The sequence below is a fragment of the Arachis ipaensis genome, chromosome B7 (genome assembly GCF_059453495.1).
Source record: "Arachis ipaensis isolate K30076 ecotype BB chromosome B7, ASM5945349v1, whole genome shotgun sequence".
NCBI classification, from domain to species: domain Eukaryota; kingdom Viridiplantae; phylum Streptophyta; class Magnoliopsida; order Fabales; family Fabaceae; genus Arachis; species Arachis ipaensis.
Genome location: NC_142442.1, coordinates 7,852,445 through 7,880,246, shown reverse-complemented (window position 1 = coordinate 7,880,246; position 27,802 = coordinate 7,852,445). Strand labels below are relative to the sequence as shown.

The window sequence follows — 27,802 nt, the reverse complement described above, 5'->3', positions numbered from 1 at the left end:
GCTCTTCAGCATGCAATGATGATGAGAATTGTAACATAATGAAAAAAAAAAAAAAAAAACTAAAAAAAAACTCACCCTTCTCAGCTAAGTTCCTAGCAGCCACCTCTGAGGAGATAAGAAGAACCATGGCCAAGAGGCCTAGCATGAGTATTGCTACTCTTGAACACATTTTTCAGTACTAGAATTCAAATCAAGTTGTATTGTCTGTTTAGTAGTGTAGGATGAGAAAAATAGTGGGAATGTATGCTCTCTAGGAGTGGAGGGTGCTGGAAAATGGAGGACTTTTCAACTTTCTAGGGGCACTATGATGCATTGACACTTATATGAACACGGGACACGACATGACACGGAACATATCGCCACGCGAATTTTAAAATCTTACATGACACGGGACACGTATACATATAAAATATAAAGTATTTTTTAGATAAATTGTAATGATATTTTGATATTTTATTGATATTAAAATATAAATTAAAATTTGTAATTATTTTTAATGTCTTATTTTAATTATATCAAGTATTTAAAATATTTTTTTGTTTTAATAAATAATAATATATACTATATCTAAATTTATTTTAAAGATATATGTTAAGAATAAAACAGGACACGCTGACACGTGATGGTATTTAGGTGTGTCCAGTGTGTCCGGAGAATAATTTTTTATTTTTTATTGAGACACGGTTGGACACAGCAGACACTCGTGTCGGACGAATGTCGATGAGTGTCGTGTCCAAAATGTGTCCGACACGCGAACACAACAACTCAACGAAGTATCCGTGCTTCATAGTAGGCGCAACACTAGTATTCAAATTAAAGATTTTTTTTTTGAAAACAAAAGAGCTCGACACAGTAAAGTGGAGCAACAGAAACGTATAACAAAAGTAGACAATCAACTCCTAAGAACACTGAAATAAGAAACTCTCCATGTCATCTTCGGCATAGCCGTCAATAACATGAAGAGACACCTTGCCACTCATCGTAGTTAACCATGGACATGTTGACGATTTCCTCTACACCGCTGCTTTTATTCTGAAATATTCTCCTATTTCTTTCCATCCAAATGTTCCATGTAATCGCACAAAAACATCTTAAACGTTGCTTCCGATCCTCCTTTCTCCGTGGCTCTTCTGTCCAACTAAGAAAGTGCTCTTTCAGCAAGCCCGGAAAAGACCATAGGCGGCCAAGCACAGATAGCCAAGCACTCCACACCTGCCAAGCAAAATCACAGCCAAGAAACAAGTGATAGACCTGCTCAACCTCCTTGTTACATAATACATAACTCTTATCATCATGGTTGAGTATCCCAAATCGACTTAGCCTCTCCTTAGTATTCACCCTGCCTATTAAGACAAACCAAACAAACAGCTCCACTCTTGGCGGAACTACACCTTTCCAAATGGACTTAGTGAAGCTGTAACTGGTTATATCCTCTGGTAGCGTTCCTTCTTGTATCACCTGCACAAAAGAGTTAGTTGAAAAAATACCAAGCCTATCATATTTCCACACCACTCTATCCTCTCTATTAAATACTAGCCTCACAGGTCTCATAGTCTCATGTAATTGGCTCAGAAGATCCAACTCCCACTGAAAAAGCTCTCGCCTCCAAAGAAAATTCCAAATCCACTCTAACCCATCCCAAAACCCACAATCCCCAATAATCGAACCACACTGGTTTGAAACAGAGAAGAGCCTGGGGAACCGATCTTTCAGAGATTCACAATGTAACCATACATCCTCCCAAAACCTAGTCCGGCGACCGTCACCAATCTCCATGGATAGACCTGTAATTATCTTGTCCCTTATATGTTGCTCCTTTATTTGTAACTGACATATATCCTTCCAAGGTCCTCCTCTGGTAGGTAGCACTTGAGTGGACAGCAGCTCATTTGGCTTCAAATTATTACAATAGCAGACCACCTTTTTCCATAAAGGGCACTCTTCCTTTGCAAAGCGCCACCACCACTTAAACAGAAGGGCGGTGTTCCGAACCATAGCATCTCCAACTCCCAAACCACCTAGTTTCTTTGGAGCCTGCACCAAATCCCATCTTACCAACGCCATACCATTCCTCCCATCCTCCTTGCTCCAAAGAAATCTTCTCTGTAAGGAGATCAATTTCTCTGCCACCGCCTTTGGCATCTTATACAAGCTCAGATAATATACCGGCAGGCTGTTCAAAACAGATTTGATAAGGACCAACTTCCCAGCTTTGTTCAGCACCTTAGCTTTCCATAGACTTAGTTTCTCTTCTACCTTGTCGATTATAGGCTTCCAAGTCTTCACCAGCCTCGGGTTTGCTCCTAAGGGGACTCCAAGATATCTAACTGGGAGGGTGTCTGCCTTACAACCCCACAAGCTACACATGCGTTGAACCCACCTCTCTTCGCAGTTGATTGGAATCAGACTGGACTTATCAAAATTAATACTAAGTCCGGACTTTAACTTAAACCACCGTAGCAGCCGCTTGTAGTTCTTCATGGTTTCATCTTCCGGTGGGCAGAACAGGATAGTGTCATTAGCAAACTGAAGATGTGAAAGCTCCACCTTGTCTCTACCAACCATCAGTGGAGATATACGCCTGTTTCTGACTGCCTCCCCTACCATCCTATGCAGAACATCCACAACCAGTACAAACAAGAAAGGAGAGAGAGGGTCTCCTTGTCTCAAACCCCTTTCCATTTTGAATGGTTTAGACGGCGAGCCATTAATTAAAACCGACATGGAAGCTGTGGTCACACACTCCATAACCCATGCCCTCCATCTGCACCCAAACCCCATCTTCTCCAGAACCATATCCACAAAGCTCCACTTGACTCTGTCATAAGCTTTTTGGAAATCTAACTTGATTATGGCTGCTTCCTTATTCCTCCTTTTAAGCCAGTGGACCGTTTCGCATGCTATGAGAGCCCCATCATGAATTTTCCTACCCTTTACAAAAGCACTTTGTGTCTCTCCTACTAACCCCGGCATTACTGATCTCATCCTCCTAACTAAAATCTTCGAGATAACCTTGTACACACACCCAACCATACTAATGGGCCTCAGGTCTTTAATCTCCTTCGCACCAATAAACTTAGGTGCCAACGCCACCCAAGTTATATTTGACTCCGCCGGTAACCTACACGTCTGAAAAAATCCCATTACCGCTGCGGTGAACTCAGACCCAATCTCATCCCAGCATCTCTTAATAAAATTCATGTTGTATCCATCACAACCTGGCGCCTTAGATGACTCACAATCCCATACTGTCTCTCTAATCTCCTCAGTCGAAGGCAAAGTCTCCAATGTCACAGAGTCTTCCTCCTCTATCCTTGCTACCAGCCCATCTCTGAATCCCAATATAGGAGAATCTTCCTGATGATATAGATCTTTGTAAAACCCTCTGATAGCTATTTTTATTCTAGCTTGGTTCCTCACCAGTCTGCCATTAATGATCAAAGAATCAATCCTATTATTCCTTCTTCTTGCCGACGCTATATTATGGAAATATCTTGTGTTCTTGTCCATATCCTTCGCATGCCGATCCCGAGACATCTGCTTCCAGTGAATTTCCTTCCTCACATACCACCTCTCAGAGTAGGTAACTAGCGCCCGTCTTCTAGCCTCCATAGTTCCATCATACACGCCACTGCCTACCAAATCATCCACCTTCTTGATTTCTTCCTCTAACTTCAGAATCTTGCTGTCCATCTCCCCAAAATTGACCTTGTGCCATCTCCCCAAGGGGCCCGTTAACGCCTTCAGTTTATCTATAAACTGCATCTCCCCTAAGCATCTCCATTCCTCCTTTACCATACTAAAAAAGCCTTCGTGTGTAAACCAAGAATCAAGACTACGAAAAGGCCTAGGACCTCGACGCATCATTTTATCTTCCACTATTATAGGACAGTGATCTGATAGACCCCTTGGACCACCCCTTAATCGAGTCTCAGGAAACTCTTCCAGCCAATCCACACTAACCATAGCCCTATCAATACGACTGCATGAACGGCCCCGAAACCAAGTATACTTGCAATCAGAGAGCGGTAAATCCACTAGGTGCATATCCTGTATCCAATCCTTGAACTCCTCTACAGACCGAGATAGACTAGTGGTATCTTTCCGTTCCTCCACATTCGCAATCTCATTAAAATCTCCTATAAAACAGGAAGGGACCTGACATAGGCCAGCTATGTAGCTCAACTCCTCCCACACCTGGCTCTTCTCTTCTCTACTATGTGCACCATAGACCAAGAAAAACGCACAGTTGAAATTGTGCTTTAACAAGACTCCTTTAACACACAACCACCTATCCCCCTTATAGCAGTTATTCCTTCTAAAAATCAGTTCATCCCAGATCAACAAAAGTCCCCCAGATGCACCATTCGAGCCAACATAATCCCATCCCGCCCCATCATTCCCCCAAATCCGTGCCACGTCAAACCTCGTCACTACCATCCTTTTAGTCTCAATCAAGCCTACCATACTTAAGTTCTGTTTCTTTTTTAAGTCCTTTACCATTCTCATCTTCCCGTCACCCCGTAACCCCCTAACATTCCAAGAACTGAAATTCATTTAGAACTATGATGACACACTTGGTTTTTATTTTTGGGTCTGCACCGTCTCATCTTCGCCTTCTGTTTTTCCAACTTTCTCTTCTGAGCAATTTTCTCGTTCTGCACTTGAAGAATGGCCATAATGTCATCCTCCTCCTCATACACCACTGCCCCTGATTCCATTGCCAGTGCCAAAGTCAATTTATTTTCCATTATCTGTTCCTCTAGTCCCTGCTCATCATTGTCCCCTCCCGCTTCCTCGCAGTTTTCCTGCCCAGCCCCATCACCTCCCATGTCTTCCCCAACCTTCCCAACAGCCCAGCTCCCTCCATTCTCTTCCCGAATGATTTCCTGCCTATTTCCCAGTTGACCACAGTTCGTGCCTACCTCCCTGCGCCGTACAGCAGCACGAGTCTCCAGAGCCAGCCCATCAGCCGCAGTTAGGTCGTCTTCTCCAATTGCATCGGGACTGCCCTCCGTCGCCTACCTTGGTGCATCGCCGCGCCTCCCCTCATCGCTAACCCGATCTGGCAGGAGCGCTGCACCACTGACCAGTCCTGTCCCCCCATCCACAGCAGCGCCATCTTCTCAATCTGGTTGGTCACAGCCCTCCCCGCCGCGAACCGAGCAACTCTCTCGACGCCCTGCCCTTCGTCTCCCGCTGGCCCCGTCCTCGTCTCCAAGGAAGCTCCCTTCAGCGACGTCAAAGCGTTGCTGCACAGCAGGGGACGCCGTGCAAGCCAGCCTCGATTCCCCCTATCCATCTGGGTCATGTCCAGCATCCAACGGGTCTGGGCCCAACCCGTCACAGTTATAAGCTAGCCCCTTGCTTTTTGTCCTGGCCCAGCGCATTGAGCAGCCTTGATTTTTTTGTTTTTTTTTTGTTTCACCTTTTTGTCAACTCTTTCCAGTCCATTACGTCTTGGAGTGTATAAACAGGTAACTGTCCTATCCGATTCGGCATCATAACTTGCCATATTATCACCCCCAAGATAAAAAATTCCCTGATTTGTGCCTCTAACATCTTGATACGTTACTAGTTTTCCGTAATTGTGATTGACACTGCAATTAATCCATTCATTCAAATAATCATCAGAAATTACAACTCTACCCTTGTCGTCTTCATCCCTCCTTTCCACCATCATCAGCAATCCTTCGTCGTGAATGGTCTCCTTAGAAGGACCCGGCACATCCCTTCCGACATTCGTAATTGCTATATCATGATACAAGGACTCCCAGTTGGTGGTTCCATTATCCAATAAATCTTCTTTGTACTGCATGTTCGACGCTTCATGCCCACACTCCTTTACCAAAACTTCATAAGCCTTAGAACCAACAATAATCTGAATCCTCTGTTGTATCACATCCATGACACACGTATCGATCCGTACACGACCTACCGTGAATGTGCTGCACAATTCTGTCTCTTTTGCACACCCAACTACTGCTCCCCATTGTCCTCCTATCCTCTTGAAAGTGTCAGCAGACCATGCGCAAAGCGGAACCCCGAAACATTCAAGCCACACTCTTCGAGATCCACTCCGCTCCGACTCCTTACACTTCCATACCCTGTGAAAAGCTTGTAGCAGAACATTCAACTTAAAAGTGTATGTTTTGTCTGCATGGAGAACACTATCAAACGTCAACAGAGCTTTACAAGCCCCCATTTCCCGAATTTGGATAACAGAAGGCAAGTTCTTCGCTACCATTTCCCTCAGCGATGCGAAATCAATGGGCTTCGTCGTGACCCCCACCAGGCTTCTTCGCAGCCATTCCAAATTTTCTACCTCCACTGCAGCTTCTATCTTAGTCATATCTGTCCTCCCCACCATGTTCTGCAGGTTTTCCTTCGTGCTTAACCCATGTGAAAGTGGCATAGTGACGTCTACCCCTAATTCCCCAGGTACCTTCTGAGATGATGGGTTTTGCTTGTCCTCTCCTCGGCAACCTTCTCCACTATCTGCAGTTTCCGACGTCCTTCTGTACTTCGCCTCTCCCACAAAGATCACCTTACCTCACAGTCTCAGCTGATTCATCTCCGTTATCGCTTTCAAAGCCCCTCCTTTCGTCGTGTAGCGTATGAATGCAAACATGTAGATGTTTCCATTTTTTCGTTTTCGGGAAAGATAGATATCATTGATGCGCCCAGTCCAGTTGAATAACTGATACAACTCTCTCTTTGATACAACTCTCTCTTTGAAATGTCTTCTGGGAGTTGATCCACAAAGATGGAGAAAGATTCGTGTTCCAGTCTTCGATACTCTTCTCTGTTCCAAACCCTAGGATCCTTACCATTTTCTTGAAACCTACCCCTCCCGGTGTTCCCCCCCCCCTCGCTCTCTCACTCTCTCGTTCTCTCATTATTTTTTGATCCTTGAAGCACAAATGTGTCTATTCAAATTAAAGATTATCAGACATAAAAATTATTATAAAAGGTAAAGATTGTGTAATCATTATACGATACTTTTTATTTAATCACAGGATACTCTTATTTTGTCAAAATGTTGAAATAATTATATTATGGGTAAAGTACTAAACTAGTCCTCTACGTTTGGATGTAATCCTATTTTGGTTTTTAAGATTTAAAGTGTTCTATTTAAATTTAAAAAAGTTTTATTTAACTTCAATGTAGTCCTACTGTAAGGTCAAAATTAAATAATTAACAGAATATCTAATATGACAACAGTATAAGAACAAGATCGATAATTTAAAAAATAAGTACAATCTCCAGAACCACAAATAAATATGTCTAAATATGCTCCAAACAACAGTAACTGACAAAATAAAGATTAACTACTTAAAGAATAAACTACTATTATTTTTACTTATAAAAAATTAGAACAAACTCCACCATATTATCATGGCCCCTCAATTTCAAACTCCACCACCACCACCACTATTCTCTTTCAAGAGTTTGAACAAATCTTACCTTCCTCAACAATGATCTTCTTATTCTTATCATTATCATTCACAAGCGAAGCAAGTTTATTAGCAGCTTCTATCCTATCGTTCAATTGACCTATTTAAATACTAACAATGAAAGACTGTACCCAAAATAAAATGGGGTTGTTGCTAACGATTAGAGGATGGAAACAAGAGGACGATGCCGCCACCGCCACTTGCAGCCGTGGCGGAGCTGTCGACGTCAAAGATGGAGAGGAGCCAGCACATGTCATCGATGGAGGCTTCGAGGTAGGAGAGGACCTTGCGAAAACCTATGACAGAGATAATGATGATGACAAAGCAATGGAAGATGGAGCGGCGCTTGCACTTACAGACAAAGGATAAAACATGATCGTTCTTGGAAGCTTCGGCGGTGACACGGCGAACAAGGCGCAAGAGGGGGGCTGCCGGGGAAGGAGGCGGCAGAGGTGGCGAAGCAAACGAGAAATGGTGTGGAGTAAAAAAAGATTTGGATAGTAGTAAAAAAGTTAAGGATTTAAGTGGTATGGTGATAAGATTTTAGATTAGAGAAATGATGACGTGAAATAAAAAAATGAGATTATGTTAAAAAATATTTTAAAATTTTTAAATAATTTTTTAATATTTGAATAATTTTATCTATTTTTATAAATAAATATAATAATTTATTTATTTGTAAATACATTTGTTAATATTTTAAACTTTCATAAAAAAAATAATAGTTTACTCCTACTTAAAACTTAGAAGAACTATCACATAAACAACAAAAAGGTTTCTTCATTTCCTCCTAAATATCCTTCTTCTCCATCTTTCAAGTGTGGCAATAATAACCAATGGTAGGCTATGGAAACAAAGCAAGCATTTATAACCTGAAGAGTATTATATATATCAACTTGCTATATACTAAAAAAAGCAGCTATGCCACGAATTGCTTATTAGGGATGCTATATACTACTAAATAAATATAAATTATCGCTGGATAACAATAAGGTGCATTGATTTCATTGGTTATGGTTATGGTTAGTGGCGGAGCCAGAAATTTTATAAGAGGGCCAAATTAAATATAAAATAAATTAAAATAATATAATAAAAAATTAACAAAATATAATTTATAGTATATAGGTCAAAATTAATAATTATATTATATAAAAATTAACATTTAACTATATACTTTAAAATTTTGGTATTTTTAAATTTGTTTTGTGATATTTCATATAACTAAAATATCAATTTATCATCTGAAATAAATTTTGAAGCATTCTCTTTTTCAGTATATATAATTATATAATCTACTAAAAATTCATTTTTTATCTTTATTTTAAAGTTTTATTTTAATAATTTTTATTATTTAAAAAATCTATATAATTGTTACTATTACCAAAGAAAGAGTCAAAATAAAAATTTTTTTATAGTTGTTACTTTTTACATTAATACAAATCTATATTTTTAATAACTTTTAATTATTTATATATTTATACGTTTTTATTTTTTTAACTTATCTGTTAATTGCTACTAATATATTATAATACACATTATAATTTATACATATTAAGTTTCTAACATGTAAATTTATTTAGTGTGTTAATATACTAAAATATATTTAATCTATAATATATATATAATAAACTAATAATATTAATTTTTTTTTAAATGGGGGACCATGGCCACCTTAGGCCCCCTAAATCCGACGGTGGTTATGGTGATTTATGAAATTTTGGTAATATTTAAAAAAAATTAAAATTAAAATTAAAATTATATATATTTTTTATATTTAACAAATTTTTAATTTAAAAAAGTAAAATATAAAAAATGATTAAATTAAAAATTATTATTAACTAATAAAGAATATAACTTAGTTTTAGTTATATTTTTAAAATATTATTAAACTTTTATAACAACTAATTTGCAACAGAAATTTAAGGACAAAAAACCTTATTAAGACATGGGAGTGGAGAATTTACGGAAATCAGCCAAAGTGAATTCCTAGACACCATTCTACCAGAAGGAAATATTATATAATTCGAAACGACTGGATTCGAATTAAGATCACATGTAGTTCGACGTGACTTAACTCGAATTACATGCATGCATGAGCACCTAGTAGTTCGAAACAACTTGTCTCGAATTAGCTTTGAATAATTCGAATTAAGTAAATTCGAATTACTAAGATAGGCTGAACGTGAACATAATTCGAAACATATTGTTTCGAATTAGTTTGGGTTTGTAATTCGAAATCAATTGATTCGAATTATATATATATATATATATATATATATATATATATATATATATATAGTGCGAAATTAGTTGATTCGAATTACAATGAACCGGAGCTCTATATATATATATGCTGTGAACTGAGGTTGCTCTCAACAAAGAGGAGAGATGGTCAGTGAGGATAGTTTTCTAGTGCTGGTACACCACAGAGGCACGATTAAGAGGAAAACTCGGTCTAGCGTGAAGTTCACTGATAAAGATCCCCTATGTATTATTGTGAGGCCAATAACCACCTATGATGCTCTCGTTAGCTCTGTGCTGGAGAAGCTTGGTCTGGTAGGAGTTAAAAAGGTTTAAAAAAATTTTTACCGCATCCCAACCACGGTGCTCCATGATACCGTGAAGTATGATTGTTTCACGATCGGGAGAGATGAGGATTTGCAGGTCATGTTTCTTTGTCGTAGGCAGTTTCCCGAGGTAAGGACACCAGAGTTGTTGGCAAAGTTGGTTGATGTGGTATCTAGCTCGGGCGGTTCAAACCGGAATCCCAATACTATAGCCACGGTTGCCGGCTTGAGCTCGAGACCTACGGTTGCTTCATCATCCGTTCCTGTGTATGAGTCACCGATGCAGCCTGTTGCCTCCCCATCGTTTGCTGTTGATCTCAGCGGCAATGTTGGAGACGAGCTTCGAGATGGGGAACATCTTCCGACCGAAGAGCAGTGTCCTACACCGGCTGGTGTTGGTGAGGGTTTGTTTGATGATCCAGATGACGACGATGTCGAGCCGGATATGATCGCTGATGAGAGCGGCGATGATCTTGGAACTACTGATCCGAGAAGAGCTACAGGTGGATCTAGTTCTGGCACACAGCAGTACCCACCATATTTTTCATCGTTGGACCTGGATGCAATGAGGCAGGACGATAATCCTTGGCAGGCCGCTAGATTTGGAGCTAGAGATACGGAAGGGTCTGCAGGTATGACGGAGTTCCAGGTTGGCCAACAATTTCAGGATAAAGACGAGGCGCTGTTGAGTGTGAAGACTTACAGCATCCGCCGAGGGGTCCAGTACAAGGTCGTTGAGTCTGACTACCGCAGGTATGTGGGAAAGTGTTCTGAGTTTGGGAATGGGTGCACATGGTTGATTCGGTTGAGTCTCCGACAGCGGAAGGGCATCTGGGAAGTGAAGCGATACAACAGACCGCATACATGTCTCGCCACCTCCATCTCCAGCGACCATAGGAGTCTGGACTACCATGTGATAGCGACATTCATTATGCCAATGGTTAGGGCTGATGCATCCGTCAACATCAAGGTGCATCAAAATGCCACGGCCGCACACTTCGGGTTCAGGCCTACGTACAGGAGGGTATGGATGACGAAGCAGGAGGCCGTTGCCATCATCTATGGGGATTGGGATGAGTCGTACAACGAGCTCCCTCGGTGGGTGTTAGGAGTTCAGCTGACCATGCCTGGCACTGTAGCTGTCCTCAGGACTTCCCCTGTTCTAGTTGGGGGACAGGTGGACGATTCTCAGGCTTATTTTCATAGGCTGTTCTGGACTTTCCCTCCTTGTATCGCGGCATTCCGTCATTGCAAGCCGTTGGTGAGTATTGACGGCACCCATCTATATGGCAAGTATGGGGGAACATTGCTAGTCGCCATTGCACAGGACGGAAACTCCAACATACTCCCTGTGGCATTTGCACTAGTTGAGGGTGAGAATGCTGAGTCATGGTCTTTCTTTCTCTCCCACCTCCGTGAGCACGTGACACCTCAGCCGGGTCTGTTAGTTATTTCAGATAGGCATAACGGCATCAAGGCAGCGCTCGAGGCTCCTGATGGGGGATGGCTACCTCCGGCTGCATACCGGGCATTCTGCATTCGACACGTTGCAGCGAATTTCGCCCTAACCTTCAAGGGAAAATATGCCCGGAGGCTTCTCATTAATGCCGCATATGCGAAGACCGAAGTGGAGTTCGACTACTGGTTTGACATTCTGCGCTCTGAGAATCCGGCAATGTGTGACTGGGCGAACCGAATTGAGTATTCGTTGTGGATCCAGTACTGTGATGAGGGTCGGAGATTCGGGCACATGACGACCAACATTTCTGAGTGTGTGAATTCAATCCTGAAGGGGGTAAGGAACCTCCCTGTGTGCTCGCTGGTGAAGGCCACATACGGAAGGCTGGCTGAGCTATTTGTCCGTAAGGGGAGGGAGGGCGAGGCTCAGATGCGTACCGGACAACAATTCAGTCAATACCTAATAAAGTGTATTGAGGCCAACCTGAAGACAGCCAGGTGCTTCACGGTGACTGTTTATGATAGGGATAACTCGGAGTACACCGTGGCAGAGACGACTCCGACAGGTTCATTCTCACTTGGTACCTACAGGGTCTCACTAGGGTCTCAGACTTGTGATTGTGGATACTTCCAAGCACTTCGTTTCCCGTGTCCTCACGCATTGGCATGCTGTGCTTATTCACGTCTTACTTGGTAGCCCTACGTCCACCAGGTCTATCGCCTTAGTTCGGTTTTCGGTGTCTATCAGATGGGATTTACACCTCCGATTCCGGAAGGTTTCTGGCCACCGTATGCCGGGCCTACCGTTATACCGGATCCGAACATGAGGCGTGCGAAGGAGGGTCCTCCAAGGTCCACACGCATTCGCACCAACATGGATGATGCAGATCCGAACCGGCCAAAGAGATGTGGCCTCTGCAGGCAGCCAGGACACACTCGTCGGAGTTGTCCGCAAGCCGGACGACCCACCGGGACAGCTGGGAATGAGTAGGAGCGTTGGTGCGTCTGTTTTTATTTATTTTATTATCAGCAGATGTATTTTACTTCAGTTATCAAGCAGTGTTCTACGTGGAACTGAGTTGTAATTTATAAGTGATGAAACTTGTAACTCGTACCACATATGTATGTTGAATGTCTTTCTAATTACGGAGTTAACTTACTTAAACAAACTACACAATCTCATGGGATGACTGATAATACATAACATAACATCAAAGCTAAATGCTGGATGAACAAATACATTAACGAAACCATACATAACAATGATAACCAACAAAGAAGGTACATAATATAAACATAACAGAAACGACATACACCACTATCCCTAAATCATCTAAAGAGGTGCGACCCCGTGAAACACCGCCGTGGAACCCGTGTCCTCTGACCTCTCCGTATCATCGGCTCCTCGTCCTCAATGGAGTCGCTGTCGTCATCCGGAGCTGGCTGTGTCGGGGTCCTAGGCGGGACATGGACGGGTCTGGATGATGAAGGGCCGGCAACTGAATGTGACCCCATGGTCTGGGCCGATGCAAGTGTCCCACCAAGGCCAAAAGTAGGCACAGGAGGTACCGTGGCTGGCTCGTTCAGATCTACACCTAGCGGTGCCTGTGTCACTGTCGTGTGAACCCGTCCTGGTGTAGCCTCATCCTCCTGCATGATGGTCCGGATATCCTCAAGGAAATGCGGTCCACCAAACTCGGCGACAACGCCATCACTAGCAAGGAAGTCTGGAAACATGGAGCCCGGACTCACCCATGGAGTACTCTCCTGAAGGGTCTAATCGTCACCGGGAACACCGACGAAATAATCTCCAAGAGGTCCACCCCCAAGCCTAGCGTCAGTGTGACTCGTAGAATCTCCCATACCAGATCCATACCACTCGCCATGATGGGGCCTATCAACCCCCGCTGCGTCACCTCCTCCAGCTGCATCCCCCCAGGCTGATGGGCACCCTCTCTAGGAGCAGCCCCTCTCCTCCTGCCTCGACGACCACGTCGTCTCCCGCCACCCCTAACTGCATCTTCGACGTCATCCATAGCATGCTCCACCCAATTCCACTCACGCTGGCTACGACGTGTCCCGACTCGAGCTCTCCTCTCAATACGACGTCTGTCAGGAACATCATCGACTCGGTCCATCTCTGGAACTCGGCCTGCACCCCTCTACGTCGCCTCCTCTGGAATAGGAATACCTCTCGGATCCCCCAGGAGCATCTCTGGCGATAGGAACCTCTTTCCGTGCTGATGCCACCATGCCAAGAAATCATGCGAGTGACCGAGGTCGGCCACGATGTCGAACTGTAAAATGTGCTCCGCACGCTCCTGCCAGTGAAGATGCCAGTCAGGTAAGTGCGATGGGAACCAACGGTCACCTCCTCTCCCGTCCTTCAACATCAAGAAGTCGATGTTCAGGGCGGGACGTGGTGGGGGCTGAACGCCGCCAAACTGGGGTAGAACTCTATCAACCTGATGCCACTCGACCACCGCGAAATAAATCAGGGACGTCACACACCGCCATAACATCGTATGCTGAGGCTCCAAGACCTCCGGATGGACAACCTGGATGACGTCTACTGCGCTATAGGGCATCCATATGAACTGAAAAAAACCAAGTAAAAACAATTTGATAATTATGGTACAAAATATAAACTGAAAGGACAACTGGATAAAGATATGGGATCAGCGTACTTACATCGCGAGGCTGTAACAAGTCGATCTTCAGGCGAGCCATCTGTACCCGAGGTCCCTTGTTGCTAATCCCAGGATTGTAACCAGACCATCTGCGTAAGAAGTTAAAGATGTTAATGCGTTCATGGGTCACTTTACAATGCATGAAATTGCTTGCATAATCACAAATAAATACAATAAGCAAACATAATACATAACAATAACGGTACCTCGAGGCAAGGGGCCAGCTAAACGCCTCATACCCAGTAGGCCTAAAAGAAGGAAACCTCCAGAAGATCCAAGACTGCAGTAACTGTAAAGGTCCAGCTAACTTCACAACATGTCTGTTGGCGACCCAGCACATGCACCGGTACAACCATGCAAGGGCCGCCGACCCCCAACTGTAGCCACCCATCTCCTCAAGCCGAGCAACATATGGTAGCCATCTGATGTGTATACGATTGCCGGACTTGTCGGCAAACAGCTGCGTGTCCAATAACATCATGATATAGGCACGGGCAAAGCGCCTAACTGTCTCCTCATCAGCCCCCTCGGGACACTCTCCAAATGTCTCCTCGAACCAGGTGCAGTTCACTGCGAATTTCTGAACTTGGTTCTCGGGAGGTAAAACACCAAGCAACTCATGGAACCACTACCAAGCTGGCCTCCCACCCTCAATGTAAAGGTGGAAGTCTGTCAGGCAACCACTGACGTAATGTCCGTCCACTGGCAAACCCAGCTAGTATGCGACGTCCTGAAGCGTGATGGTGCACTCTCCGAACGGCATGTGGAAAGTGTGTGTCTCAGGCCGCCACCTCTCGACGAATGCGCTGACTAGGGGCTCGTCAAGTCGAAACCATCTGTCGTTCAGTCTCGCAAGATGGTACAATCCGGCCATCTGCAAGTACGGAACGTACCTCTCATCAAGACGCATCCCCTGCTGCCGCCTAACGCTGGATATGCAACGCCGAGACTGGGCAGTAGATAAACCGCATAATTAGAACAGATGCACAAACCACTAACATATACAATTTACTTCATACAGAACCAAAAAATAAATCGTGCAACGCAACATATAGTAAACCAGCGATCGACATTGTATACACAGACAGCTAACATAAACCACGTGCAAAAACCATTAACAAATACAACAATCACTAACAAGTAAAACCGTTAACAAAAACCGCTAGCATGTACCTCTATCATAAACCACTAACCTAAACCACTAACTGTCACTAAAACCACTATCCAAAACCATTAACAAAAACCGCTAACAAGAACCAATTACAAAAATCACTAACAGAAACCACTGGCCTGCACCACTATCCTAAACCGCTAACACTCACCTAAACCGCTATATAAAACCATTAACAAAAACCACTTCCATACACCACTATCCTAAACCGCTAACACTAACATAAACCGCTAGTAAAAAACATTAACAAAAACCACTTGCCTACACCAATATCCTAAACCGCTATCACTAACATAAATCGCTATAAAAAATCGTTAAAAAAAACCACTAGCCTAAACCACTATCCTAAACCGCTATGACTATCATAAACCGCTTTCATCAACTACTACCATAAACCACTAACCAAAAAACACTATCAACAGCGCAACATCATAAACCACTAACCTCGTCGTTGATCACCCCGGCGATATGAGCAACTCCATCCAAGCGATAAAGCCTCCCAGGATCGTCCCCCATCGCCTGAATATGCCGCTCCGGTCTAACTCGGCCCGAATGTTGGTCGTTTTCTCTGGGATTTGGTGGGGTATGGGAATGAGAAAGTGATTCGAATGAACTTGGTTCGAACTACTTATATAGCCGAAATCCTTGTAATTCGAATCAAGTAGATTCGAATTACTTTGAGTCACCAAGTTCACCTAATTCGAATCAATTTGATTCGAACCTCACTCGTGTGCCATTCTCCCACTAATTCGAATTGATATAATTCGAACTACACTATCCTAATTCGAAGTTTATTGTCTCGAATTACTAAGGAGTTTTACATGCATAATTCGAATCTTATTGATTCGAATTACGTTGAAATGGTTCTTGAAAGTAATTCGAATCAAATCATTTCGAATTACTTGGAAAATTGATTCAAATCCTATTGATTCGAATTATATAAAAATTAGTTCTAGTGGATTCAGGTTTTAAATTTTGATTTGGTTGATTTGGGACAAAATGAGCTCCCCTTGACTCATTTGGATTTTTTGCCCGAAATTTAATGCGACAGAAATGGCGGGGTTGACGGCAGCATCCTATATATGCATGCGTGGATCCTAATCTCCACATCCATGGTACCTAAAAGAAATTTTAAAACTTAAGAAGACTTGTTAGTGTTGGCTAAAAAATTTAGTTATAAAAGGAACAATATGGTGAAATACCTAAATAAACTATGGTTAAATACGTGAATTTCTTGAATATATTGAAGTTTGGGGTGCTAGAAAAAAAAAGGAAATATAATTTATAAAAAATAAAAAATAAAATGGAAATTTATATATTAATAAATAATAATACGATATATAAAATGATAGATAGATGCTTGTGTATAGAACAAGTAAATAGAATGCTAAGAAATGAGGTAAAGTGTTTTAATTCCTAACAAATAATCCCCATTTTCTCCTACAAGTGGGAAAAAAATTTGTGACATGCTTTTATCAGTTTTATATTATAAAATCATTTCTTTCAAAAATTTAATTTAATAAAAAAATATATAAATAATTAAATTTCTAACACATTTTTGGACAAATTTTTTTTATTTATATAAATTCTTGCATAAGTTTTTTTATTATTTATTTTATATTATTTTTTTCTTTTCATCAGAAATAATAAAAATCGAATTCTAAACTTTTAAGGTTTAGAAATTTTTTTATTATGTTATAAATTATTTTTTAGAAAAACTTAAATTAATAAAAAATCATACCTAAATAATTATATACCTCTAACATATGAAAATTATTTTTTTTCCTAAAAATAATAGTTTGTTCATAAAAATATTAAAACTACCAATGTGTTAGCTGAGCTGCCCTAGTTATAATGAAGTTTCAATTCATGCATGTCTCTTATGAGTTGGTGTCTAAATTTTGCATAACTTACTTTTTATAATAAATTTTGATTTTTTAAAAATAATTTATTATTATATCTTTTAAATTAAATATTATTTTGAGAAAAATCCAAATCAGCCCCTGACAATTACCTCGAAAGACAACGAGGCTCCTGACAAAAAAAAACTCCAACTCGGCCCCTGACAAAAAAAAATCCAACCCGACTCCTGACAATTACTTCGAAAGGACAACGAGGCCCCTGTCAAGGGTCGGATGGGTATTCACTCTATTATTTTTTAACCTGTGGTCCATTGATGACTTGCTAATTGGCTCAACAATGTTTGTCAGATACGCTTGGTGCTCCATTGATGACCCGTGCGCCCGTACAGTTCAGTAATGCATTCAGATGACTTCTCGCCATTTATCATATGAGCCTCCCAATTCTAAATTATACAACACATCTATTTATATACACTAAAAGTTTTATCATTATCCAGCTATAGCTGAGATTCGAACCTGAGATGTGGCTTCTGCGAGGCCAACTAATTGGCCATTGGTGCAATGCCTCGGCCACTCTACTCTAGTGATTAAAGATTATAAAAATGTGTTTTTGGTTTTTTGACTAGGTCTGGAAACATTGCTCTTTTTTTTTTGTCATGAAAACATTCGTTAACATTTAAAACGAGATCACATTAGAAGTGGGCCAGCTAGGTTTTTGGACTTGTATATTGAGATGACACATGAAGCCACCGCGACCATGTTTAATACAATGCTCAGAGATTTTCTTATAAGTTTGACATTTTATTACTCGTGTTGCCCATTTAAAATGCTGCACATTAAACTAAATGTGCCCCTCTTCCTGTCCAAAAATATCTCCCTCTATTTTTTGTTTCCTTCGAAGTTTGTTTGCTTCCTTCCATTACAAAATCGCAAATTGGGTAGCATCCTTGCATGTAAATTATCAGGACTAAAAGGAATTGAAGCTGTCCAATCCATCAAACCCAAAAAAAAAAAAAAGGAATTGAAGCATAATTTATTATTTAATGTACAGTATATTTGGTGTGTTCTTTTGTTGTTAAAAAAAAATAATAATAATAAACACATATATAGATGTTGATAGTTTTTAGAAAAATAATATGAATTATGTTTGTTTTTTACTGAAGTTAGATGGAGTTCACTCACATAAAAACATCTAAAATATCTTTTTTTTTAATAATTAAAATTTAACAAATATAATTGATTATACTATGTTATTTTATCAAAATTAGGCCAAATAAATTAATTTAACTGAAAGAATCGTAAATTAAATTTTGATTTGGTCTAAATTAATATTATTTTTATAAAAAATAACTACAATATTTTTATTATAGAAAATAACTAAAATACTCCTATTATATATATTAATTTTAAGAATCATAAATTTTAGTCCTTTATTTACTTTTCTGTCGTCGTAGGCTTGAAATTTAAAATTATATATATATATATAGGGGTATTTTAATTATTTTTTATAATAGAGATATTGTTGTTGTTTTTTATTAAAAAAATATTAATTTAAACTGGTTCAAAATTTAATTTATTGGCTTTTCAACTAAAGTGATTTATCCGGTCTAATTTTAATAAAAATAATATAATTTAATCGATTATATTTATTGAATTTTAATTATTAAAAAATATCTAAAAAAAAAAGATGTTTTTGGACATTTTTATCTAAGTAGTTTTTAAATTAGATATATTGTATATTTTTTTAATTTACATCCATGGACTAAGAAAAGTCAAAGCCTGGTTATGCTCTTGAAAATCTCTATAAAGGACGATTCACTACTACATACTAGTTCACAGAAAAAACAAACTTCACACAGAGCTAACAATAGCTTTCAAAGTAGCAAGGTCTCAGTCTTTTACATCCATCAATGGCTGCTGAACGAGGATTTGGAGATTTGCAACCTTCCATTTGGAAGTATGAATATATTCAATCACTGAGAAGTGAATATAAGGTATATAGTATTATATATGTTTTTATATCCAACCATTAATATTTATTTAATTAAAATTATAATGACAATAATTAAAATTATTTTATTTAATATTTATATTTTTATGTATATAATATTTATAGATATATGTTTATTATATATATAATCACATAATTATTTTAATAATAATTAATAAATATTAAATAAAATAATTTTAGATTATTTGAACTTATTTGTTTATTATCTCTCAATTATTATTGCAAAATTAATGCAGGAAGAATCATACATAAAGAAAAGGGAAGTGTTAAGGGAAGAAGTAAGAATGATGCTTTACAAAGTGGAAAATCATGTTCATCAACTTGAGCTTATTGATATATTACAAAGACTTGGAGTAGCTTATCATTTTAAAGATGAAATAAAGAGCATTTTGGACAACATTTACAACATGCAAATATTCAATACGAATATTTTGTATACTACAGCACTTGGATTCAGGCTCTTAAGACAGCATGGATATGATATATCTGCAGGTTTTCATTAAACCCTTATATATAATCTGATCCCCTTTTTAAACATGAATAGTTTTTAGAGTCACTAAAAAAATATATTTAGTAGAACAATTTTTATGTTTATTCATTTTTCCAAAAAAATTATATTAGTAGTTTTGACAGTTATTGGTTGTTAAAATAAATATTTAAAAATATTTTTGAATTTATTATTATTAAAATAAAAAATATTTAAAAATATTTTTTCACACTTTTTATCAAAAGTTTTAATAAATTTAAATTAGAGGACATGCCATAAATATGTGGATGTAAATAATAAAAGGAAAAAGATTGAAAATTAATTTTTGTTCAATAATCAATAATATTTTCTTAAAAAAATTCTTTTCTTTTCCTAATTTTTACTCATTTATTACTTTGTTCATCGAATATTATTAGTTAAAGAAAAAAACAGTGTTACATGATTAATAAAATTTTTTTTTTTTGTTAATTAAATTTTAAATTTTAAATTTTGAATACTAAACTTTAATAGTATAAGATTAAGATGTTAGTCTAAAATATTATTAATATTAATAAAAATAATATAATGATTCCTAATATTTTTTAAAAGATATTTTTATTAATAAAACAGATAATAAAATAAGTGAATATATAGCAAATTCCTTGCAATAATAGTGATGGCATGATAGTTGGATATAGTGGATAAAAAACCATGGCAAGTAGCTAGTACAAGTGTTAATTTGTGATCCACACAATTATTGTTGGATATAGTGGATAATATACGTGTGACTGTTCATCAACTATATATAATTAAGGGTCATATGGAGACAATAACAAATTAAAAATGAGTCTAAAATATGTTAAGATTATCTTATTTTATATTTTTTAGTTATTATTTATTTTATTTTATATGTTTGAATATTATTAAAATAATTATGTAATATTAAATATAATAAGTATGTAACTGTTTAAAATGTGGTAAACATTGCAACTAGCTTTCACTTTCTAAATCATTTTACATGGCATCAAAGATTTTTTTACTAAAATATATGAAGTTCAACTCTTGTTAACAATGGTAACATATTGGAGTTTCTTACATGAAATTTATAGGAGCTTCTTACATGAAACATTTATTATATATGCCACACTTTATTAGTAATTTTTAACTATGTTAATGATGGGCTAACATTGAGTGATTCAAATGAAACGTTTGGAACACCAATAGAATGAAAAATAGTTTGAGACAAGATTACTATATACTCCTAATATTTGGAATATAAGTAATAGTTTACCCTTTTTTTTTTTTCGCTTCTATTTTTTATCTATTTTTTCACAATATCTTTTTCATCTTTTTCTGTATAGTTATCAATTTTTTCAAAAGTTACACATTTTCCTATTTAACTACCACATTTTTCCTCAAAATTTTTAATTATTAATTACCATTATTTAAAATTAACTAATTAAAAGTTATTTACCTATATATTTTTTTAATATTTAACTTTATGAAACCCAATTACGGTTGTACGTACAAAAGATATTTAAAAGCAAGTACATAAGTATTAACCTTAATTAAATTACTATCTCTTTTTATTGTTGTAGATGTGTTTGATTTCTTTCTCAAAGAAACAAACAATTTCAACGAACATCAATCTTCACTTGGCATTGAGGGAATTTTGTCACTATATGAAGCCTCATTTTATTTAGTAGAAGAAGAAACTATATTAGATGATGCAAAAAAATATAGTTCAAAAATTCTCAAAGAACATGTAAAAAGAAATGATGATGGTAGCTACACATCCCTCTTAATCAATCATTCATTGGAGTATCCATTGCATTGGAGGGTGCCAAGATGGGAGGCTCTTTGGTTCATCAACACATATGAAAAAAGTCTCAATTTAAATCCTACACTTCTTCAGTTTGCTAAATTGGATTTTAACATCGTTCAAAGCATTTACCAAGAAGAGTTGAAGGATATGTCAAGGTAATAACAAGAGATTATGAATTTAGAAAAGAATCCCACTAGAGAGTCGATGGAATATTTGTACAATGTGTACAATGAGCTATTTATTTAATTTGACCCAATATGAATTAAAAAATGAACTTCCAGGATAAAATACTACTAATTTCTCAAACATAATACACCCATGCTATCCAGAATAACCATCTGGGTATGAAAAATAATAAACATCTGATATCCTACTGAATCGAACATTCCTATACCTCCATTGTACACATTGTATAGATACTCCATTAGCTCCCTATACTTCCTCTTTAGAAAAACACATAAATACTAGCTACTATTTATATTTCTATTATTACAGTATTTTTTAAACTTGTTATTATTTGCTATCATATATAAAATTTTAATAACAAATTTTATTATTTTTCAAATATGAGTTATGATCATTATTTCAAATATTGTGTACTAACCCTAATTATTTTTTTTATTGTATCTTTAATTAGGTGGTGGAAAAGAACCAACTTAGCAGAGAAGTTAAGTTTTGCTAGAGATAGGTTGGTGGAAAACTTCTTTTGGACCGTGGGAATAAATTTTAATCCAGAATTTGGTTCTTTTAGAAGAGCTGTAACAAAAGTCAATTGCTTAGTAAATACAATAGATGATATGTATGAGATCTTTGGCACTTTAGAAGATTTAGAGCTATTTACCAAAGCTATTGAGAGGTAAGTATTATATTATTATTATTATTATTATTATTATTATTATTATTATTGCTAAATGATATTTATTTATAGGTTTAATTACTCTACTGGTCCCTATAGTTTCGCAAAATTTTCAATTAGGTCCCATACTTTTTTTTTCTTTTTTTTTTTTTGGTATTACTTTTTTTTTTCTTTTAATTGAGTTCTTGCACCAATTTTTTTTTTAATTGGGTCCCTACACTTTTTTTTTTCTTTTATTTAGGTCTCTATACCAATTCTTTTTTTTTTTAGTTGGGTCTTTATAAAATTAAGCCAATTACTACTAAGAGGGACTTAATTGAAAAAAAAAATTGGTACAGGGACCCAATTAAAAAGAAAAAAAATATAGGGACCTAATTAAAAATTTTACGAAACTATAAGAACCAACAGAGTAATTAAACCTTATTTATATTATATAAAATTCTTATTAATTCATAAATTTTCGTTCATGAATTCTAGATGGGATATAAGTTTTGGTATGGACAACCTTCCATACCACATGAAAATGTGCTTCCTTGCACTCAATAACTTTGTTAATGAAGTAGCCTTCGAAAGTCTACAAAATAATGAAGTTTATATTGTTCCTTTCCTTAGAAAATCGGTAAGTATATATTATTTAATATAATTTTTGCACAATAATTACCTTTGTTGGTATATATATATATATATATATATATATATATATATATATATATATAATTCGTTAACAAAAGATATAATAAGCCATGCCTGTCATGCAAACCTTTTTACAAATTGAATAACTTTTTTTAATTAATCCAATTGTTGAATCACCTACATTATCTTAACTATTATTAGGCATATATATGTAATAATTTCATAAAATTTGAACATTATAAATAGGATTGTAACCCAATATTTTAAAACCAAATCCTCAATCAAAATAAAGTTTAATTTTATGATGAAGTAGCAAATTACTTTCAAGTTTCGTCAAAATTTATACAACTTTATGGTGAAATTTCTTAATAATTATGATGACATACATATATAACTTCTATGTTGCAATTTCTTAATTAAAAATCTATTTAGGACCTGTTTAAAAAATTTTAAAAATTATTTTTTATTTTTTATTTATGAAAAATAGTAGTATTAATATTTGGTACAATTTTTTAAAATAAAATTATAATTTTTTAAAAAACTATTTAAGTACTTATAGAAAAACTTAAAAAATAACTTCTCTCATAATAAAATTTTTTTATTATATTTTTTTAAAATAAACATTTTTAAAATTAAAAAAATAAATATAAAATAATTTATTTATAAATTATTTTTAATATAAATATTTATTATTTAAATTATTTTTTAAAAAAATTTAATTAAACTGTGTATCTAAACCGGCGTTAATATCATTTTGGGCTTATTTTTACAATTTTTGACCGCTTTTAATTTGTTCAGTGGGCAGATTTATGTAAGGCATATTTTGTTGAGGCAAAATGGTACTATAGTGGTTATATACCGACTTTTGAAGAGTACTTGGAGAATGGTTGGAGATCTATAAGCTCACATGTTCTTTTTCTTCATGCTTATTTCACACTTCCGAATGCATTAAAAAAGGAGCAATTGGATTCCTTAAAAGAATATCCCAACATGATTCGTCTTACGTCATTGTTTTGCCGCCTTGTTAATGACCTTGGTACATATAAGGTACGGAAACTAAAATATCTTCTTCTATTAAAGATGATTATTCATTGGAACAAAAGAATTGTCTTAAAAAAGCAGCACTATCTTCTATTTTACTTGTTAAACTTTTTTATTTTTAACATTTTTTAAGATTTATTTTGGAAGTTTAATTTAATTCATTAATAATTTAAATTTTTTTACCACGCAATCATTCATTTATATATGTTATTTTGAATTGTTATTTATGTAATATATATATATATAAAATAGTTATTATTTGTCATTATAACAATATATAATTAAATAGAAATATAATATTTTTTTATAATAATTAATTATATATTAAAATTAAATTCTCAATTTAAATAATATATTAATAACTGATAATATAAAATATTTTATGCTCTTCTTCGATAATATATACAGTTATGTCCATCATTCCATTTACTTGAATGATAATTCAAATCCTTGAATTTAATTTGTCAGTAATTTAAAATGGTTTAACAATGTTAGTGTATCGATTATGCTACGTTTTTACCGAAATCAGCTACTAAAATTAGTTATTAGTATAAAATGTATATTAAAATACAAATACATATCAAAAATAAATTAAACCACACATATATTTATACACAAATATATTAATGATTGATTTTAGTGACTAATTTTAGCATACGAATAATATTTTGTATTTTCGTTGTTGATGTTTAGCGTGAGAAAGAGACTGGAGATGCTCCTTCATCAATTGAATGCTACATGAACAAAAGTGGAGCTTCAGAGGCAGAGGCATGTGAGCATGTTAGATCAATTATAAATACACTCTGGAAGAACATAAACAAAGAAGCTCATCATTCTTCTCTCTCTCAAGATTTCATAGACTCTATTTTAGGCCTTACAAGAATGGTATTAGCCATGTATGATCATGGAGATTACCATACTTTTCAAGATTCTGAAGCCAAGAGTGGTATATTGTCATTAATCATTCGACCAATTCCTCTTACATGTTAATGTCTTTTGTCTATGAACTACTAAAAAATATAGCAAATTATTTACAAATTTTTGCCTGCGAATTATTTTCACATGAATCTGCAAGTAATTTTTCTGTCAGAGAAAAATATTAGTTGCTGATTTTAATGTGAACAAAATTATAAATAAAAACAAAATTCAAAGGTAAAAATCATAATGTTTCTATTGTTAAATGTGTGTGTGTGTTTAACATTATTTGAATAAGACAAGATATAAAGGAACAAATAAAAGCACATGAGAATTAGATGCAAGAATGGTGGATGAGAGCAAGTAAGATTCTATTTGAAGACTTGCTTCATAAGGTGTTGTTGCTTTATTTGTTTGTCTTTATAATCTTTTTGTATTTTGCATTTAGTTTTTTCATCATTTGTTGTATTGTGGCTTGTGTTCTATCAGTGTATCTATTGTAATACCTGCTCTATAATAAAGATGTATGTTGCTATTACTAAATTAATGTTCACTGAAATTCATAAATTACTTTACTCAATTTAATTAATCATTCTAATCAAGTTCATTTATACTACACAAAGTCAAAATCCTTATTCAATTTTTTTTTTCTATAAAATCGTTACTCTATTTATAAATATTTACAAAACTAAAGAAAATAACCTCACTAAAAAAATTAGAAAAAAGTAAATGAAGAGAGTTTTGTCATGCTAAATTAGATCCGACAATAATACAATTTACATTTGTGAATATTTAATCCACTTCAATATAGTTAAAACAGGTTGATAACTCAATTTATAGCAAGTAGGATTAAGTTTGAATACCAAGCCAATCCTATCCTCTCAATTCACATCTTATTTAATATATAACCTGAATGTTCCTAAAAATATATATATACATATAATAAATGAGTAAATATTTGAATTCAAATTCTTATCTTTTGCATGAATACATCAAATACGATGAGCGAGTAAAGATTTAAATCCAAATTTCTGTCTTTTATACAAATACATAATGCCACTAAGGAAGCAATTGATCAATTCACTAATCATAAATATATAATATTTGATACTATAAATTATGGAAGAAGGACTAAATATTGTATCAGAGTAAAAATAATTTTTTTTTTTTTTGCAAATCGAGTAAAGTAAGATCGAGAGATTTAGAGTGTGAATAAATTTCGAGTTGAGAATTTAAATTCGCTAATAGGATGAAGGTAAAATTTAAGCTCTACTTTATCCTACTTATGTGCCATTTCTATGCTAAATGAAGGATTAAATAATTAATACTTGATATATATATATATATATATATATATATATATATATATATATATATATATATATATATATTGTTTTCGGGTGTGACCTGTAAACTCGATCAACCAACCCAATATGGCTCAATCCAAACACACACTACAAAAAATTATTAGAACAGTGATCGATTTTAGCAACTGAAAAAATTAGTGCTAATAGCGACTGATTTAGCGATCGATATAAGATTTTTAGGACAAAAAAAAATGTTGGTCGTTAAATCGGTCGCTAAGTTTTATTCAGCAATCAATTTTAGCGACCAACAAAAATGGTCACTAATAGCAATCGGTTTGGCAACCAATAATATTTTTCTTTGACCGAAATGAAGTTGGTCACTAAAATTGGTCGCTATTTTTTATTTTAGCGACTGATTTAGCAACCAAAATAGAAAAATTTGTCTTTAGCCACAAAATCGGTCGCTATTTTTAATTTAGCGACCGATTCAGCAACAAAAAAAAAAGGATAAAATTAGCTGGTCGCCAATTTCGTCGCTACGCTAAGTTAGCGACCAATTTTAGTGACCAATTATAAAATGTTGTTATAAAGATGTTGATCGCTAAAGTGGTCGTTATTTCTAAATTTAGCGATCGATTCGGCGACAAAAATATGAAAATAGTGTTATAAACTAATCGGTCGCTAAATCCATCTCTAGTTTAAATAAAAGGGAAAGTACTCAGTTACTCTAGCCCTATCCTAGCCACACTATCTTCAGATTCCTCACACTTCTCACTAACCCTAATGTGACCACCGTCTGAAGCACAACACCCTCTCTATTTGCGCCATTGTCGCCTTAGCTGCCGTCTACTGCCTGAAGCCTTCAACCTTCTTCGTCGCTGGCTCACTATTTCTCACCCTTTTTCTTGATAGCTCACCGTCTCTCACCTTCTTCTCGATGTCAAGCTCTTATGATTTTTCTCATCTCGATCTCACTCTAAAGATCTCTCTCACCTTGATCTCGATCTCACTCTCCACTGTCGCTTCTAACTCGCACCCCTTTTCTTATTTTTCCGTCGTAAGAAGGTATTCTCCTTCTCTTCCCATCGATTTGAGTTTTGCTATGTTTGATATGTTTTTTGTGTGCAATTAATATTTATATCTTTTCGCTGATTTTGAAATTAAACTTCGAATCAGAAAATAAGCATATAATTGTTGTTGCAAAATTTTGCTTCTTGTTGTTGCCTATAATCTAAGGAAGGATTTGGTGCAGCATGGAGAATATGAGTGCTTGCTAAATATCGTAGAAGCATGTGTCATTAAGTTGGTAAGAAGTTAAGAGATTAGGAATTTATCACTTGTCACTTAATACTGATTATTAACTAACTAATTAATTAATTGGACGTTTCTTTAGTTGAGTATGAGGATTGAGGAGTATATGGTTTGTTGAGAAATAATGTTGTTAATATGTAGATGTAGTTACAAATTTTCTTAGTCACTACAAGAAACATCGTTAAAATCGACGGCTTAGCCGTCGATAATATTAATTTTCGACGGTAAAATG

At 35.9% G+C, this 27,802-nt stretch overlaps 2 protein-coding genes across 2 annotated transcripts; both read left to right on the top strand.

Moving 5' to 3' along the window:
• Positions 1 to 10,304: 10,304 nt before the first annotated feature.
• On the top strand, positions 10,305 to 12,179 carry LOC148550267 (uncharacterized). The gene has a single exon (XM_088494403.1). It carries the CDS (start codon positions 10,305 to 10,307, stop codon positions 12,177 to 12,179), a length of 1,875 nt encoding a protein of 624 aa, XP_088350529.1.
• Positions 12,180 to 18,972: 6,793 nt separating this feature from the next.
• On the top strand, positions 18,973 to 25,519 carry LOC107609370 (myrcene synthase, chloroplastic). The gene is made up of 7 exons (XM_088493635.1): positions 18,973 to 19,199; positions 19,453 to 19,708; positions 21,281 to 21,662; positions 22,145 to 22,363; positions 22,841 to 22,982; positions 23,795 to 24,043; positions 24,731 to 25,519. Exons 1-7 carry the CDS (start codon positions 19,116 to 19,118, stop codon positions 25,025 to 25,027), a joined length of 1,629 nt encoding a protein of 542 aa, XP_088349761.1. The 5' UTR covers positions 18,973 to 19,115; the 3' UTR covers positions 25,028 to 25,519.
• The last annotated feature ends 2,283 nt before the right edge of the window (positions 25,520 to 27,802 follow it).